General features: G+C 40.8%; 1 protein-coding gene across 4 annotated transcripts in view; it reads left to right on the top strand.

Annotated features, from left to right (window-relative positions):
* Positions 1-14,366, top strand: part of LOC148356639 (kinesin-like protein KIF1C) — a 40,963-nt gene extending 26,597 nt beyond the window's left edge. For 2 of the 4 annotated variants that reach the window (XM_088347051.1, XM_088347049.1), the window contains exons 16-26: positions 707-786; positions 861-955; positions 3,425-3,508; positions 4,133-4,313; positions 4,389-4,461; positions 4,546-4,644; positions 4,719-4,880; positions 6,828-7,097; positions 7,788-7,901; positions 7,981-8,173; positions 9,927-14,366. In XM_088347051.1, coding sequence (XP_088203177.1) covers positions 707-786; positions 861-955; positions 3,425-3,508; positions 4,133-4,313; positions 4,389-4,461; positions 4,546-4,644; positions 4,719-4,880; positions 6,828-7,097; positions 7,788-7,901; positions 7,981-8,173; positions 9,927-10,615 — 2,040 coding nt within the window. In that variant the 3' untranslated portion in view covers positions 10,616-14,366. Of the gene's footprint in view, positions 1-706; positions 787-860; positions 956-3,424; positions 3,509-4,132; positions 4,314-4,388; positions 4,462-4,545; positions 4,645-4,718; positions 4,881-6,827; positions 7,098-7,787; positions 7,902-7,977; positions 8,174-9,926 lie in introns of all 4 variants that reach the window. The other 2 variants (XM_088347050.1, XM_088347048.1) reach the window with 1 other exon arrangement.
* The last annotated feature ends 810 nt before the right edge of the window (positions 14,367-15,176 follow it).

Raw genomic sequence — 15,176 nt, 5'->3', positions numbered from 1 at the left:
TTTCTGGTAAACAATGTTTTGTCAACAAATTCAATAATGCTGAGTCAGCTTTTATGTCCAAGTACTAGTAAAATATGGTGATTATATTCAATGTGGTTCTGCACTGGGAGTGGAATGTCTTTCTGGAAAAATTGTGAGTCAACAATTCCAAAAGTGTTTTTTTTGGTATTTTTCATATCTGGCGGTAACCTTCTGGACTACCTTTGAAAGATGGTGGTCGTATTTAAACACCTTCCCCCTTTTCTTGTCTGGATAGTTTTTCCTTGCCCTCATGTAGCTTTTAGATCAGGGGATGGTGTAATAATAGTCTGTAGTTTGCAATAATCTGTGGTCTGTGCAGCGCTTTGAGACTCCTTGTGATTAAGAGCTGTACAAATAAACATGACATGACATCTTCGATATCTGATAGGTTGTTCCCCATCAGATTTGGTGGTTTGAGATTAAATGAAAAAAAGTAACCTCGCTTTAATTGGTAAACTATGCTCGTCCAACACTCCTAATTGCATTAAGTTCTGAGAAATTTATGAAAAAAATATTTTTGCATAACTTTGCCAATGCTGCTTATAAAGATTTTTTTTTTTTTCTATTGTCAAATTTGTTCTTTTTTGCCCGAAACCGACAAAGTCTTTGTCCCCTTTGTGTCCCTTTGCACATGTTACTATGGACATATTATTTTGAAAGGTTCACAGTGTATTTGTGTGCTCAGACCCCTCACCTGGTCAACCTGAACGAGGATCCCCTCATGTCTGAGTGCCTCCTGTACTACATCAAAGAAGGGTTCACCAGGTTGGACTTTATTTTTTTCTTGTTGTATTGTACACGAGTATAAGAACAGACATTTTGATGTTTGTGTATCTTAGAGTTGGACAGCAGGATGTGGACATTAAGCTGTCTGGCCATTTTATTAAGGAGATCCACTGTGTGTTTGTGAGCGAAACCAACGAGCAAGGAGAAGGTGAGTCAGAGCATTACAATGTATGTGTGTGGGTGCTTCTTGTTTGTGTGACTTTCTTTCTCTTGTGTATGTGTTTATGTCTAAAAGCTGCCAGGAATTGTTTCAGGTATTGTTTCTAGTTGACTTTGTGGCATGCGGCTGTTTTTGTGTCGTGTCAAACTTCCAATCAGTTCTAGCAGTGGTCGGCAACCATAGGGCAGCGGACCAGTACCAGGCCATGGGTCATTTGGTACCGGGCCGTGGAGAAATAAAAGAATATGCTTTATTTTTTGTTTATACGGTGTTATTTCTGTATACACAATTTACACAATAAAAAAGTGCACATGATAATGAGGTTTTACACTGATATATTAATTGATTGATCAGGTTGCAAATATAACTGACCTTCTTTGCTTGGAATCGAACCCGGATAGCCTCGGTAAGAACGGTAAATCTTTACCTCAAGGCTACTACGGTGCAACATTGTACAACGTTGTAATGGAGCATTATGGGAAAGAGCTCAGCCAAAACAACATTGTACATTGTGGTACCGTGAGTAAAAATCGTGTGATAATGAGAACATATTGAATGCCTTTTCCTATGTTATCTAGATCCCCATTAGTATAGTATTCACACAGTAGATATGGGCTTATAATTATTATTGTTATCACTACAACTGATATTATTGGGCCAGGCCGCAAGGATACAGTAATCCTGCGCTTTATCGCTGTTTACTTATCGCGATTTCGCTACTTTGCATATTTTCATCATGCATTGTGTTCTGCATTGTCATTGGCTAAACAGGTGCCCCGCCCCTTTTTCTGATTGCTTGCGTGTCAATGAAGTTGTGGTCTGAGTTGAACATACACGTAAAACAGCTTGATGAATCTACCGGTACTTTATGTACGCATGGACACACAAAAGCTACAAAAGGCAGAGGAAGATGCTTTCTATCACTTATAAAGTTGGACTTTTCCACCATCTTAATTTTTTTTTTCTACTGGCTAAACTAGCTCTGGAGCTACATGCAGGTCTTTGGTGATCCCTGGCGCCTTTTAAAAATGTTTGATGTTTGCAAAATATTTGGTTTCTGTAGGTCAGAACTGGTAGATAAATGCAATTTTCCATAATGTCCACACAATGGCGGCAAAGTATCATGTAAAGTGGATCGTGTCCTTAAACCATACAGTTGTGCAATAAAACATCACACTCATTTTTAAAATCATGATTTGACAGTACAGACGTTATTTGTAAAAAAAAAAATGTGTTTGAAGTATAATCCTTTTTATACTAAAACTTGGCCTGTAAATTATTAAAATTTTATGATTTAGTAAAATTTTTCACCTCACAACTGCCATTTTAGGTCAACAAAAACATAGTGCCAGAAAACATCCAGAAATTATTCACTCGGAAAGAGGGAAATTATAACTCAAGGGGCTGTAGTAAATTCAAAATCCCAAAGGTGACCAGGAAAAGTATGTGTGTGTCTGTTTGTGGAGTCAAACTTTGGAACAATTTACAAGACAAGATCAAACAACGTGCAACTATTCACGTGTTCAAATTTGAATACAGAAAAACATTGCTGGCGGAATACAGAGATAAAGAAAATGGGGTATGAGTGATACTAGAGATTGGAAATATTGTGTATGGATAGTTTACAACAATAGTTAACCTTGTTGTTGTTGTTACTATTATTATATCATAACTGTTATTATTGCTATTGTTATTATCATTGGTGTCACAATGATATTTAGTGACTAGTAGCATTATAACGTTAATAGATGGGTACTATGATGATTAGTGTATAAAATATGTGACTATTGTTATTATTATAATTACTGATATCCGACCTATGTAATATGTATAACCGTGAGATTTTGTTATATTTAGACACAAAAGAGGAGCTATCTGTCAAATGTAATTAATAGGGAAGATAAAGGGATTTGGAAAATAAGCGTTTGCCACTTACTCTACCCGTTTTCGAACATGTTATGTTAACATTATTTTTGTTGTTGAGTCATTGTTTTTGTCCTGTTTTTATTTTATAACGTTCGAAATAAAGTTTTCATTCATTCATTCAATAATAAATCAAGGTTTCTACTTGGCAGGTTTTGACTAACGCGGGACGTTTCTGGATTTTAACAGCTCCGAAAAAACAAATGATCACTGTATACTCAGACATTAAACCGGTTGATGGCACAGCAAAGGTTGCCGACCACTGAGTTATAGAACGTGTCAGTTAATTAAGTGGAATCATTTTAATACTACTGTACATTGAATTCATTCATCTTCCCCACTGGTCAAGTTCAACCCGGAATAAAAGTTGCCTTTGTGGCAATTGTTTTTTTTTCTACAATTTACCAAGAACAGCAGCTGCTCACTTTTCCATAATATGAAATTTCTATGGAATTTCCCTGTTCAGGGCAAATCTTAAATATTGTCATTTATACGTTTGCAGATGCAAGTTCTTAAGTGTTAATGTATTTCTAGTGGTGGTCACTCTGGAGCCGCTGGTGGGGGCAGAGACTTATGTCAACGGGAAGGAGATCACAGAGGCGGTCATCCTCAAGCAAGGTGAGCTTGCAGCACGGCTGACTACTGAATGACCTGCTGACAACTAGAGTTGGCTGTGTTTGTTAGTAGTTACTTCTTTTAAAAGTTAATTAGTCACCCACCAAGATTATTGACACCAAATAGTAGTGTGTTACTCTAAAAGTAACTAGTTACAAATTACTCTATAGACCCTAGAAGCCAACCCTCTAAAACTGCTTAAGAATAGCCACATTATAAAAGAAATAAAAGCATGTGGAGGCTGTGAACCATTTTATATTTCTTAGCTTGTGCCGTTATGAGAACTTGCAAACGATCACTTACCCGAGAGACTCCTCATCCATTTTGCTGCTGGACTTCGAAACACTCGAAGATATCCTTGATTTCTGAGTTCTGTTCAAGACTTTTTCTTTTTTTTCCTCCAGGCATGGTGTATTGCAAAGATAATTTTACATATAATAAGACCAAAATTCAGCACACTTTTACTGTAAAATCTGTGCTCACATTTGCCCCATGAATCTACCGTTGGTTTGTGTTTCCTCTACCTGGCAAAATTTTACCAACACGTTACACTACTCGCTACCGACACAACAGTAATCGAGTTTGAAGAACGCGTTCCCAACACCGCTGATGACTTGTTTCGCCCAGGGAACCGCATCGTAATGGGCAAGAACCACGTGTTCCGCTTTAACCACCCGGAGCAAGCCAGGCTGGAACGGGAGCGCAGTGTCACGGCCGAGCAGCAAGGGGAGCCAGAGGACTGGACGTATGCTCAGAGGGAGCTACTTGAGAAACAAGGCGTTGACATAAAACTAGACATGGAGAAGAGGTACACTTGACAGAGTTTTTGGACCTCCTGCTGCAGTTGTGATTTTGGTTGACAACCATGATTGATGTGTTTCAGGCTCCAGGACATGGAGACACAGTACCGAAAAGAAAAGGAGGAGGCTGATCTGCTCCTGGAGCAACAGCGGCTGGTTTGTGGCATTCATCTTTCAACATCATCACAACTTACACTTCACTTCTGAACACTTGTTTTTTTTGTGTCTTTGTGTACAAAGTATGCTGACAGCGACAGCGGGGATGATTCCGATAAACGGTCTTGTGAAGAAAGTTGGAGACTTATCTCATCCCTCAGAGAGAAACTACCTGCTAATAAGGTGCTGAATGTTTATGTCACCTGTCTGACTGTCCCCTTTGTGGCTGATGTTTTTTTTTTCTATGCTTGCTTCAGGTGCAGTCCATCGTGAAGCGTTGCGGTCTTCCGAGTAGTGGCAAGAGAAGAGAGCCTCAAAGAGTTTATCAGATTCCTCAGAGGAGGCGGATCAGCAAAGACCCGAAGCGCGTAACCATGGAGGATCTTCGCTTGCAGGCTGTTAAAGAAATCTGCTACGAGGTTTGATTTTTTTTTTTTTTATTCAAATCATTGTCTTTTGAGCATACCAGAACAAAAAAAGCTTCCTAGAAAACGGCATCACACAATAATCATCTCAGGGTTAGCTTTAGGGTGGTGTCTACGAGTGTCTTCAGCTAAGTTTTGAGTCAAAGCTACCCCAAATAATACCAAAAATTGATGAAGCGGCTCTTTGGCGCTCCCTAGTTGCTGTCAGGCGCTTTTTCAACAAATTACGGCCCTAGCAACCTTCCCCTAGTGCACTGGAGTCAAACTGCCAGCCCGCGGGCCGGATCAGGCCCGCCAAGGGTTTGAATCTGGCCTGCCAGACAAAGCTGAGGGAAGTGCAAGAGAAAAACGAGCTGCAGGTTGAAATATGTCCACTTGATGTTGCCAAAGCCAGGCGCCTCTCACAAACGCTGTACTTATATTTCTCTCTTTCTTTCTCTCTCTTTGACTCTCTCTTTCATCCTCCCTTTTTCTCTCACCTTCTATGTCTCTCTCTTTCACTTGCTCTGTCTCTCTTTTTCTTTGTTCCTCTTCTTCTCTTTCTCTCTCTATGTCTTTTTACCTTCTTTGGCTCTCTTCCTTTTTTCCTTTTCTGTTTTTTCTCTTTCTCTTGCATCTCCCTTCTCTTTCTCCCCTTCTTTCTTTCTTTCCTCTCTTTCTCTCTTTCTATTTCTGTTAGGATTTCTTTCTTTCTCTCTTTCTTTCCCCCTCTTTCCCAATTTCTCTTTTTTTTCTATTTTGTTTTTCATATTGTCTCTCTTTCTCATTTTTACCTCTCTCTCTTTCTTTCTCCCTTTCTCTTTTTCTTTGTCCCACCCCCTTTCTTTTTCTCTCCCTCTCTTTCTCTTTTTTTTGTTCTCTCTCTTTTCTTTCTCATCAATCTACTAGTCTTTCTTTTTTTCTTTCTTTTCTTCTTTCTCCCATCTTTCCTTATCATTCTTTGTTTTTCTTTATTTTTTCTTTCTTTCTTTCTCCATTTCCTTCTCTCTTTCTTTCTTTGTTTCTTTTCTTTCTTTCTTTCCCCATCTTTCCTTTTCATTCTTTCTTTTTCTTTCTTTTTTTTCTTTCTTTCTCCATTTCCTTCTCTTTCTTTGTTTCTTTCTGTCCATCTCTCCATTTTATTCTTCCTTCCTCATTAGTCCGGCCCCTGAGAGAATGTTTGTTCTACCTTGTGGCCCCCTAGTTAAAATAAGTTTGACACCCCTGGCCTAGTGGAATGCCTGTCAACGCACGGGCGAGTATTAATTGGTGTCATGCAAGCATCAATCCATCTTAACTTGGAGTCAAACTTTCTTTGATGAAGGCCCAATCCCATTACTTAATCTTTCATTTACCCACTATGTTCACTACTTTGGTGAGGTCAAGGGAAGGATTTCTAGAGGAATTAGAAACATCCTTCCATCTTACCACCTCATCACTTCGAGCTGCATTTCTTTATAATTTAACGTAAACGACAAATATTTCTTTTTAAAAAAATTCTTTTAATTTCACCCAATTCAAGACACTTACATTAATACTAGTTACAACCAAAACAGAATTGTTATACATGCAAAATAAATAGTAATCCTGCCAGAAGAAGACTGCGCTTTGCTCCTGTTTTGTTCCCCGTCTTCCCTGCTACTACCTCTCCTTGTCTCACATTACCTTCTCTCATAACACAACACAAAATAAACACAAAAATGGTTCATTCACTTCCAACAGATTACAGTTGGTTGGTAAAGCCAGGACTAGGGCGCTCCCGGGCTGACTTGGTGAAAATGGGCTTTCCTTCACTTTTCTACATTATGCTACGTTTGGAGAATATTCGGATTCTTACGCTAATTGTAAATATACTTTGCTATAGAAAGGGGTGTAATTGTGGGTAAGGGGGAATATTTTGATTTAACCCTAGTTAAGCATAGCTGTTAGTAGAAAATGACATTTCCTTTGTCTTGTCCTCAGGTGGCACTGGGAGACTTCCGCCACTCCCGCCAGGAAATAGAAGCCCTGGCCATTGTCAAGATGAAGGAGTTGTGTCGCATGTATGTTAAGAAGGACGCGAATGAGAAGGACAGCTGGAAGGCAGTGGCGCAGGACGTGTGTGATACGGTGGGCATTGGGGAGGAGAGGAGCCCCCCTTCAGAGGAAGGAGGAGTTGGAGGAGAGGCCGGTGAAGGCGGGGCGGCGTATGACTTAAAGGCTCACATCGACAAGTTATCGGGCATCTTGGAGGTAAGATAAGATGCTATGATGATACATCTGGAACGTCTGCCTTATTAATCCAAATCAATGGCCTCAACTCATTGCAGTTTGCTCAGACCTGTCAAATGATTTGTATATTAATCCGGCATGCCTTAAGTTTTTGATGATGTCAAAAAAAGCAAGTCTATAGCTCTGTTCCTTGAAAAGTTTTTTTTAAATTACAACAAACCAAATGTTTCTCTCCGCCCGCTAGAGGGCGGCAAAGGTCTAAAAAAGCTGACGTCCAGTCTGGCCTCATGTTAAAGTCAATGTAGTGCAATATTTTCTCAGCCTCAATTGGCCCAGCCTATTAGTTTGATCATGCCCGATCCCTGCTAAAACCCGCTATTTATTAACTTCAAAGCAGTGTCACAAATGAGGAAAGCATTTTTTATTCATAGCTTCCACTTGAGATTGTTTATATTTGTGATGAGATGCTTTTGCTTGTTTGTGAGTAAATCTGTTGTGCTTAGAAAAGCTCCCCTATCATCTATGATTACATTTTTGGGGTAGGCTACAAATGACTAAGCATAGTACTAAAAACTAAAAGTTAATATTTGGTGTTGACATTTTTTCACTGATTCGGCCTGGATCCAGCCCCTAAGCGAAACTGAATTTGACTTGCTTATTCGCTGTTTTTGGTCATTTATTCTCACAATTTTCTTGTGATGTCTGGTACAGGAAGTAAAGCTGCAAAATAACATGAAGGACGAGGAGATCAAATCACTGCGTGACCGAATGATAAAGATGGAGAGTGTCATACCGGTCAAGGTGGAGGGTGCCATGACAGAACAGGTTAAAATGCCGGCAGCATCGCCTTTTTTATGAGGGAACTAACACACCCAGCTTCAAAACTGTTATTTGTTTTCAGCAGACTGAGCAAGAGGATAGTGAAGAAGGAGAAGTAGCTCCTCACAGGGAGGACAGAGTGCAGCGTCTCATGGATGAGGATCCGGCGTTCAGGAGAGGACGCCTCCGCTGGCTGAAACAGGAACAGCAGAGGATCGTCAACCTGCAGCAGCAGAACATTGGCAAGAAGCTGCGAGGCCTCAACCAAGGCGAACCCGGTGAGAGAATTTGCGATGAAAGGTTCACGTGATGTTAACAATACATAAAATATTGTACAGTACCGTATTTTCCGCACTATAAGGCGCACCAGGTTATAGGGCGCACCCCGAAAAAATAGTTTTTGGTCCTATTTTTGACATATATAAGACGCACCGGATTATAAGGCGCTACAATGGGAACGTGGACAAAACAGTCAGATAGTTCAGTCCAACTTATTACCCCCTTAACATTCCCAAAGCTTGCAAAGACGCAAATACGTGTCGAGAACACGTGCGAATGCGGTGTCCGTAAGATGTCACTCAAATGCATCGTTCCATCATTCGGAAGGTTAAAGTCTTGGGATTCAAGAAATGATAACCATTCCTTCGTATCTATTTTCTTTTTCGCTCGCAACTTTACTGTGCATATGACAATAAACACTTGGAATTGAGTTTAATTTAAAAATAGACACTCCATTCTATCCATTATCTGCACCGCTTATCACAGAAACATCGAGTTCAGTCTGAAACAAGACAATATAAAACCGGGAATAGCTCACCGAAGTCGTTGTGTTCATAATAATGTGCAGGCAATGTCCTCTTATATCCGTGAGGGTAGTAAATCCAGGAGAATACAATATTTACAAATACAGAATAGAAAAAAATGCTTTCTCTATGCCATCGGCCACATGCTATACGCATTCATCTTTTTCGGCCAATTGCAGGCTTTGTTTCGCTGTTTAGATAGATAGATAGATAGATAGATACTTTATTCATCCCCGAAGGGAAATTCACTTTTAGCCAAAGGCAGCCTGTACATTATAAAAAGGATCCGCCTCTTGACCTCCGAATAACTTAAGCCAATAATGATCGATTCAACTGATGATTGACACATCTTTTTCGGCCAATTGCAGGCTTTGTTTGCCGTTTGAGCCAATGGCAGTCTGTAAATGATAAAAAGGATCCGCCTCTTGACCTCCGAATAACTTTAGCCAATAGTGATCGATTCAACTGATGATTGACACATCTTTTTCGGCCAATTGCAGGCTTTGTTTGCCGTTGGAGCCAATGGCAGTCTGTAAATGATAAAAAGGATCCGCCTCTTGACCTCCGAATAACTTTAGCCAATAGTGATCGATTCAACTGATGATTGACACATCTTTTTCGGCCAATTGCAGGCTTTGTTTGCCGTTTGAGCCAATGGCAGTCTGTAAATGATAAGAAGGATCCGCCTCTTGACCTCCGAATAACTTTAGCCAATAGTGATCGATTCAACTGATGATTGACACATTGGTTAGCCAATGAAACGCCGGTAAATAAATCCCACCATCCACCGCGTACTACTTGGCGTTCGGGGGAAAATGAAGTCGGCGGCTGCAAGTTAGTTGGAAAACTTAATGTTGATCCATAAATAAGGCGCATTGTATTATAAGGCGCATGGTCAGCTTTTGAAAAAAATAAAGGCTTTTAGGTGCGCCTTATAGTGCGGAAAATACGGTAGTCCTCCGATTATCACGAGTAATGGGGACCAGAACCCGCAGACAAAATGTGAAAATCCGCAACAGTCACTCCGACCTGGCACACTAATCTGCCTCATGATTACATTTGCTGTGTGCTGTCTGCTGCAGAACACAATGCATGATATGTGGATATTAATGACAATAAAGACAATTCCATTTAATTGAAAATCCACAAAGCAGTGAACTTTTCTGAAAACTGACAAAATTTTACCACCTAGCTTACACTGCTCTGTCCCAATGATTATGTTTTACAGGTCAAACCGTGCACCTCCCTGGGACAGGCCGCTTCATCCCTCCCCAGGACTGCAAACTCAAGTTCCCCTTCAAGAGCAACCCCGCGCACCGCTTCTCCTGGGGACCGGCCAGCGCCGCCCTGCAAGCCCTAGGTTTGGGTGAGGGGCCGCCATTGGGGGAAGTGAGAGGAGGGGCTGCGGGAGGAGGAGAAGAGGGGACCCCGGCTCCCCCCTTCCAGGTTCCGCCCCCACGCATTCGCAGCCCCAGCCCGCAACGCGCCTGGCAGCAGCGAAACCAAGGCAACCAGCGACAACAGCGCTATCGCCGAAACTCCTTCGACGGCTCCGCCTTCGCAAACGGTGTTCACAACGGCAATGAGCACCAGCAGAGGGGCGGGGCTCACCAAGGACGACCAAGACAGAGGAGGGGGCCGTCACCCGGTCCCAGTGGTCATCGCGGGGGACCTGACAACAGCTTCCATTTCAACCACCGACCTCCACCTACTTCTCATCACCAACATCCTTTCCACCCCTACTACAATGCCCACAATGCACCATTCCCAGACTTCCACGCTGCTCCACTCCCTCCCCCTCAGATTTTGCTGGGCCCGCCCTTGCCCGGTTGGGGCTTCGCCACACCGCCACCACGTATGAGACGACAATTCAGTGAGCCGGACCTCAACAATCAGCAAGCCCCCTCTAATCTCTGAGCCTGGATTTGCAACCTGTATGCTGTATATGGTAAAACAACCGCAATTCATTGGCTGTGGGGACCAGTGGCCTTGTCATGGAACGTAAAACTGAAATTAATTAGCACCACCTTGAAAAGAGTTTAAACCTAAAATTCAAATTGGTACCCTCAACACTTCCCCTGTACGTGCTTCAAAAGGAAATCCATACATACTGATAGATGATTTTATTTCAATAGACCGAAAAACTCACAGTGGATGAACATATGCTTAGAATATTTTCTGCACTAAACCTGATTTGCATAGTTCATTTTGATCGCATTCTGATAGGTTGTAGAGTCTCTACACTTCTTCACCACTTCTTCACCAACGTCACGGTTTACTGTATTTTCACGACTATAAAGCGCACATAAATGTCTCAGGTTTTATACAAATTGTGCTGCGTACCCTTTCATGCAGTGCGCCCTGTGTGTGATGTAAATCGGCGGGTATAGCTGAGGACACCATGAGGCTGCCGGAGAGCTTAATGCTCAATTCCAATTTTTAGGTGAAATCTGATGTTTTTGGTGAGATCGTTCACATTTCCAACTGAATGCGTCTCCTTTTTGAAAATAACCATATCCCGTTTGCGCGGAAAAGGACACGTGACAGTACACGCAATGCATTGTTGGCGGAAGTACTCATGGATGCTAACGCTGTAACGTATCTAGCAATTAGATTCATTGTGCTTCCGGAGGCTAAACAGGGTCATCCCTCAACTATGAATTGAATCCAAAACCTCACTTTCCCTCTATCGAATGATATCCGTGTCTTCGTCCGCCGCGGTGTGTTGATTTCTACGCTGCGAACATGAAAACCAAGCAGCCGCCAGATAATTGAAGATTAATCAATCAAAGGTTCGCAAGTGGAGTACGCTGAAAAATTAACTTGTTTTTACCTTGGAATCAATACTTAAATCACTGGTGGTCTGGTGATAAAGTGTCGCCACCACAATCCGGGTTTGAATCCTGTTTAAAACAAATTACTGCCATTTGGGCCAGCAATGATTATGGATTGCTTAAAAGACATAGTATAATGTAAAACCTCGTGTACTCACTTATAAATACTGAATACATTTCCAATCTTATTCACTGTATTATGCGGTGTATAAAGGTGCACCAGGTTATAAGTTGCACCTTCTGGACGATTTGTTTTAGTTGCGCCTTACAGTCCTGAAAGTACGGTACTTTTTTCGATTAATTGCAAAAAATGTTGCCCAAATGAATGATTTTAATTAGTGACTGGAAGCTATATCTGTCACACTGTTCTTGGTCAAGTGTATAAATCCAATTTCTGGCCTCCTGTGTGGAGTTAAACTCCATTCCACATGATATTTTCTTCGAATTTTTGTCCCATTTCAATAATTAGGACATGAAGTAGAGATTTTAAGCCTCATTAGCAACATCCAGTTTGACGGAGTACTGTTCAAAATTTGCTGAATTTTCAGAAAATGTTGCTCGTTTTGCATGAAAATGTCCAGTTGTCGCTATAGTATAATTCCTCATCATTTAGGTATTTTGTTCCATTGTTAGTTTCAAAGTAGAGACTCGAAAGGAGAGAAGACATCAATGAATTTAGAACAAGGAGGACAGGGAGAGTGGCCTTCAGATAATCAAATTCAGAGATTTTTCTTCCAATCAAGAGAGCAAATTGATAAGTTGTGAGCGGTGGATATACGGGGGAACACGTATGCGCTTGCGTGTAAAATGTATGTGTGTTTGCATGCTCACCGTTTCCTTGGAAAGATCGAGCTGTTTTTCTGACTTGATGGTAGTCGTGATCACGTTTGGTTCCTGCGGCCTACTGCTGTTAGCGTGTCGTTTTTATTTTAGCCCAGGAAGCTAGTTGTCTTAACATGTTCAGGCTACAGGGATGGAGCTCAATGTACAGTGCCTTGCAAAAGTATTGGCCCCCTGACATATTGCCATATTTCAGGCTTCAAACTTGGAAACATTTTTGAGTTTTTTTTTTTTTAAGGATCGACAACATACGAGACACCATCATGAAGAAAAACAAATGTATTCATCAATTTATATTGTGCTGACGAATCAAAAATTGAAAAGTAGGCTTTGCAAAAGTATTGGCTCCCTTTGAGTTAACACTTTATACAACCTCCTTTTGCTGCGATCAAAGCCACAAGTCTTTTTAGGTGTTTTGCGCCCCATTCTCAGGTTTCTTGCAGACTAATAGATTTTCTTTATTTGGCTCAATCCATCTTCCCATCACCTGTAACAATCTTCCCAGTGATGCTGACACCACCATATTTGACAATGTGGATGGTGATTCCAGGGTTATGTGCAGTGTTATTCTTATGTCAAACATAACGCTTTGAATTCAGCCCAAAAAGCTCTATTTTGGTCTCATCTGAACAGAGCACCTTCTTCCACATTTTATTTGTGTTCTCCATGTGGCCTTTTTATGGTATTTTTTAGAAAGTCACTCTTCCAGAAAGTGCAGAATATAGCTAATAGTTGTCTTACCAACGGATTGTCCCACCTCAGTTGTGTATTTTCATGGGTCCCCTCGGTTGTTCCTCTGATTAGTTTTCTCCTTGTTAGGGCGGAAAGTTTAGGGGGACAGCCAGGTCTTGGTAGGTTTGCCGAGATTTTACGCTGTCTCCATTTTTATATTATTGCACACACAGTGCTTTGGTAGATGTGTAAATGTTGCAAAATCAGTTGCCATCCTATTCCTACCTTGAACTTTTCCATAACTTTATCCCGGACCTGCCTGGTGTGTTTTCCGGTCTTCAGAATGCTGTCTGTTCTCCAGAGTCTCCTTTCACAGACCTCTAAGCCCATGGCAGAATAGGTGAATTTAAACTGAGAGTTAATGCACTCTGTCATTGTTAGTCATTTAGGTTGACATTGAATCATTCAGAAGCCATCGGGGTACTCTTAGAGTCAATTGGCTGAGCTGAGAGAACAGGGGCCAATATTTTTTTGCAACACCTCTTCAGTTTTTTATCGTTGTAAATATAGAGTTTTGAAAGAGTTTAGTGTCAGTTCACGATTGTGTCTTATTCTTAGGAAATACTTTCAGTTTTTTGTAGCTCTAAGTTTGAAGCCTGAAACTCTCGCCAGGCACTGTTAAGAACTTTAACATCCCGACAACGTTGTGTACAATTATAAAGACAAATGTACAGAATGGCTTATCCAGTTAGCGGGTTAAGCGCCTGCTAACCAATCAAACCAAAGATGCTGAGATGTTGAGACGAGTGAAGGAAATTGAGCAAGTATGGACGGTCACTGGAATAGGAAAAGGAAGTTGTGGAGTTTTTTAGACAAATATTTTACAAAGCTCATGAAATGAGTTGTTTTTGTTTGTTTTTTGGATGGAGCAGAAAGTGCTGAAAGTGCAGTTGTGGACTGCAACCAACCCCAGATACCTTTTTGTTTTTATTTTGACCGTGGTGTTATTCAGCTCGATTTAGCCAACGGCTGCAAAAGGAAGACTTTTTTTTTTTGTTTATCTTGTGTGATCTATTCAACATCTTTCCCTCACATTATTATCCGTTTGGTTGTTTTTATAACTGTCATAGTACGTCTTCAAGAGCGGGTTATTCTTCTGGGTGCTGCCAGCTTATCAACGTGTTTAGTCAAAGTGAGGATTGTTTGGTTTCTCTTAAAGATCTTTTGTCTTGGTTTGAAACTTGTTTTATTTTTTTTTGGTCATTATGAACCCCGACCACACCTCATAAGACTGGACCCCAATAAACACTACAAGCGTCACACTTGCTTTGTGTGTTTTTTTTCCTCAATGTGTGAAATTTCATTGCAACTTTATTCAAAAACTGGTTTTCATATATGTGCAGAATTGGGAACTCTCAGCTGCCGTCTTCTGGCTTCTGTCATAATTGCAGCCTCGGTCAATGAGTGTGCAACTACGTGCATTTCTTAGTCCCGCTCAAATAAACTCATTTTTTCATCTGTTTTGTGGTTTGTCATTAAGACTATTTAAAGGAGAACCTCTTCTTACTTTCACCATTTTCCTGCTACAATTACCCCCAAAAAGATCTCCCCATGGACAAGCATAATGTCATTCTCCAGCAACCCTCCTAGTCCCCATTTGTTGAAGCTAATGTGTTCCACCCCAAACAGCTCTGATAAAAGTCAGCAAAACAGGCACAGTGGAAAATAAATACTATGGGTTCTTTGGACTTCGTTGAGCGTTGTGAACACATACCTGATTCCTCAACAGACGCACACATCCTTTAATATTAAATCTTCGAAATTGCTGACGCTTTTATGTTTGTCTTCTAAAAATGAATGAAATGACCTTACTTTAAAATTGAAGTCACCTACTTTGTAGTGTTGAGCGATACTGTGAATCTTTGAATTGATCCGATCCAAATAAATCGATGTTAGTATGAATCGATACCAATAAAGATAAATAAATAAAAATTGGAACTTTCCCTTGAGTTATTTGATATGTACAATTCACAAAGACTTTGGGTAGTATGAATATTTCATTTTTTATTAAATGACTAACAGTATAAACAATAATTTCCATAACAACTGTTTCAGAACAAAACCCAAGAGTT

The sequence above is a fragment of the Urocampus carinirostris genome, chromosome 11 (assembly GCF_059441175.1).
Source record: "Urocampus carinirostris isolate Australia breed hairy pipefish chromosome 11, RoL_Ucar_1.0, whole genome shotgun sequence".
NCBI lineage: Eukaryota > Metazoa > Chordata > Actinopteri > Syngnathiformes > Syngnathidae > Urocampus > Urocampus carinirostris.
Note: the sequence above shows the minus strand (reverse complement) of the source record. Positions and strands in the feature narration are given on the sequence as shown.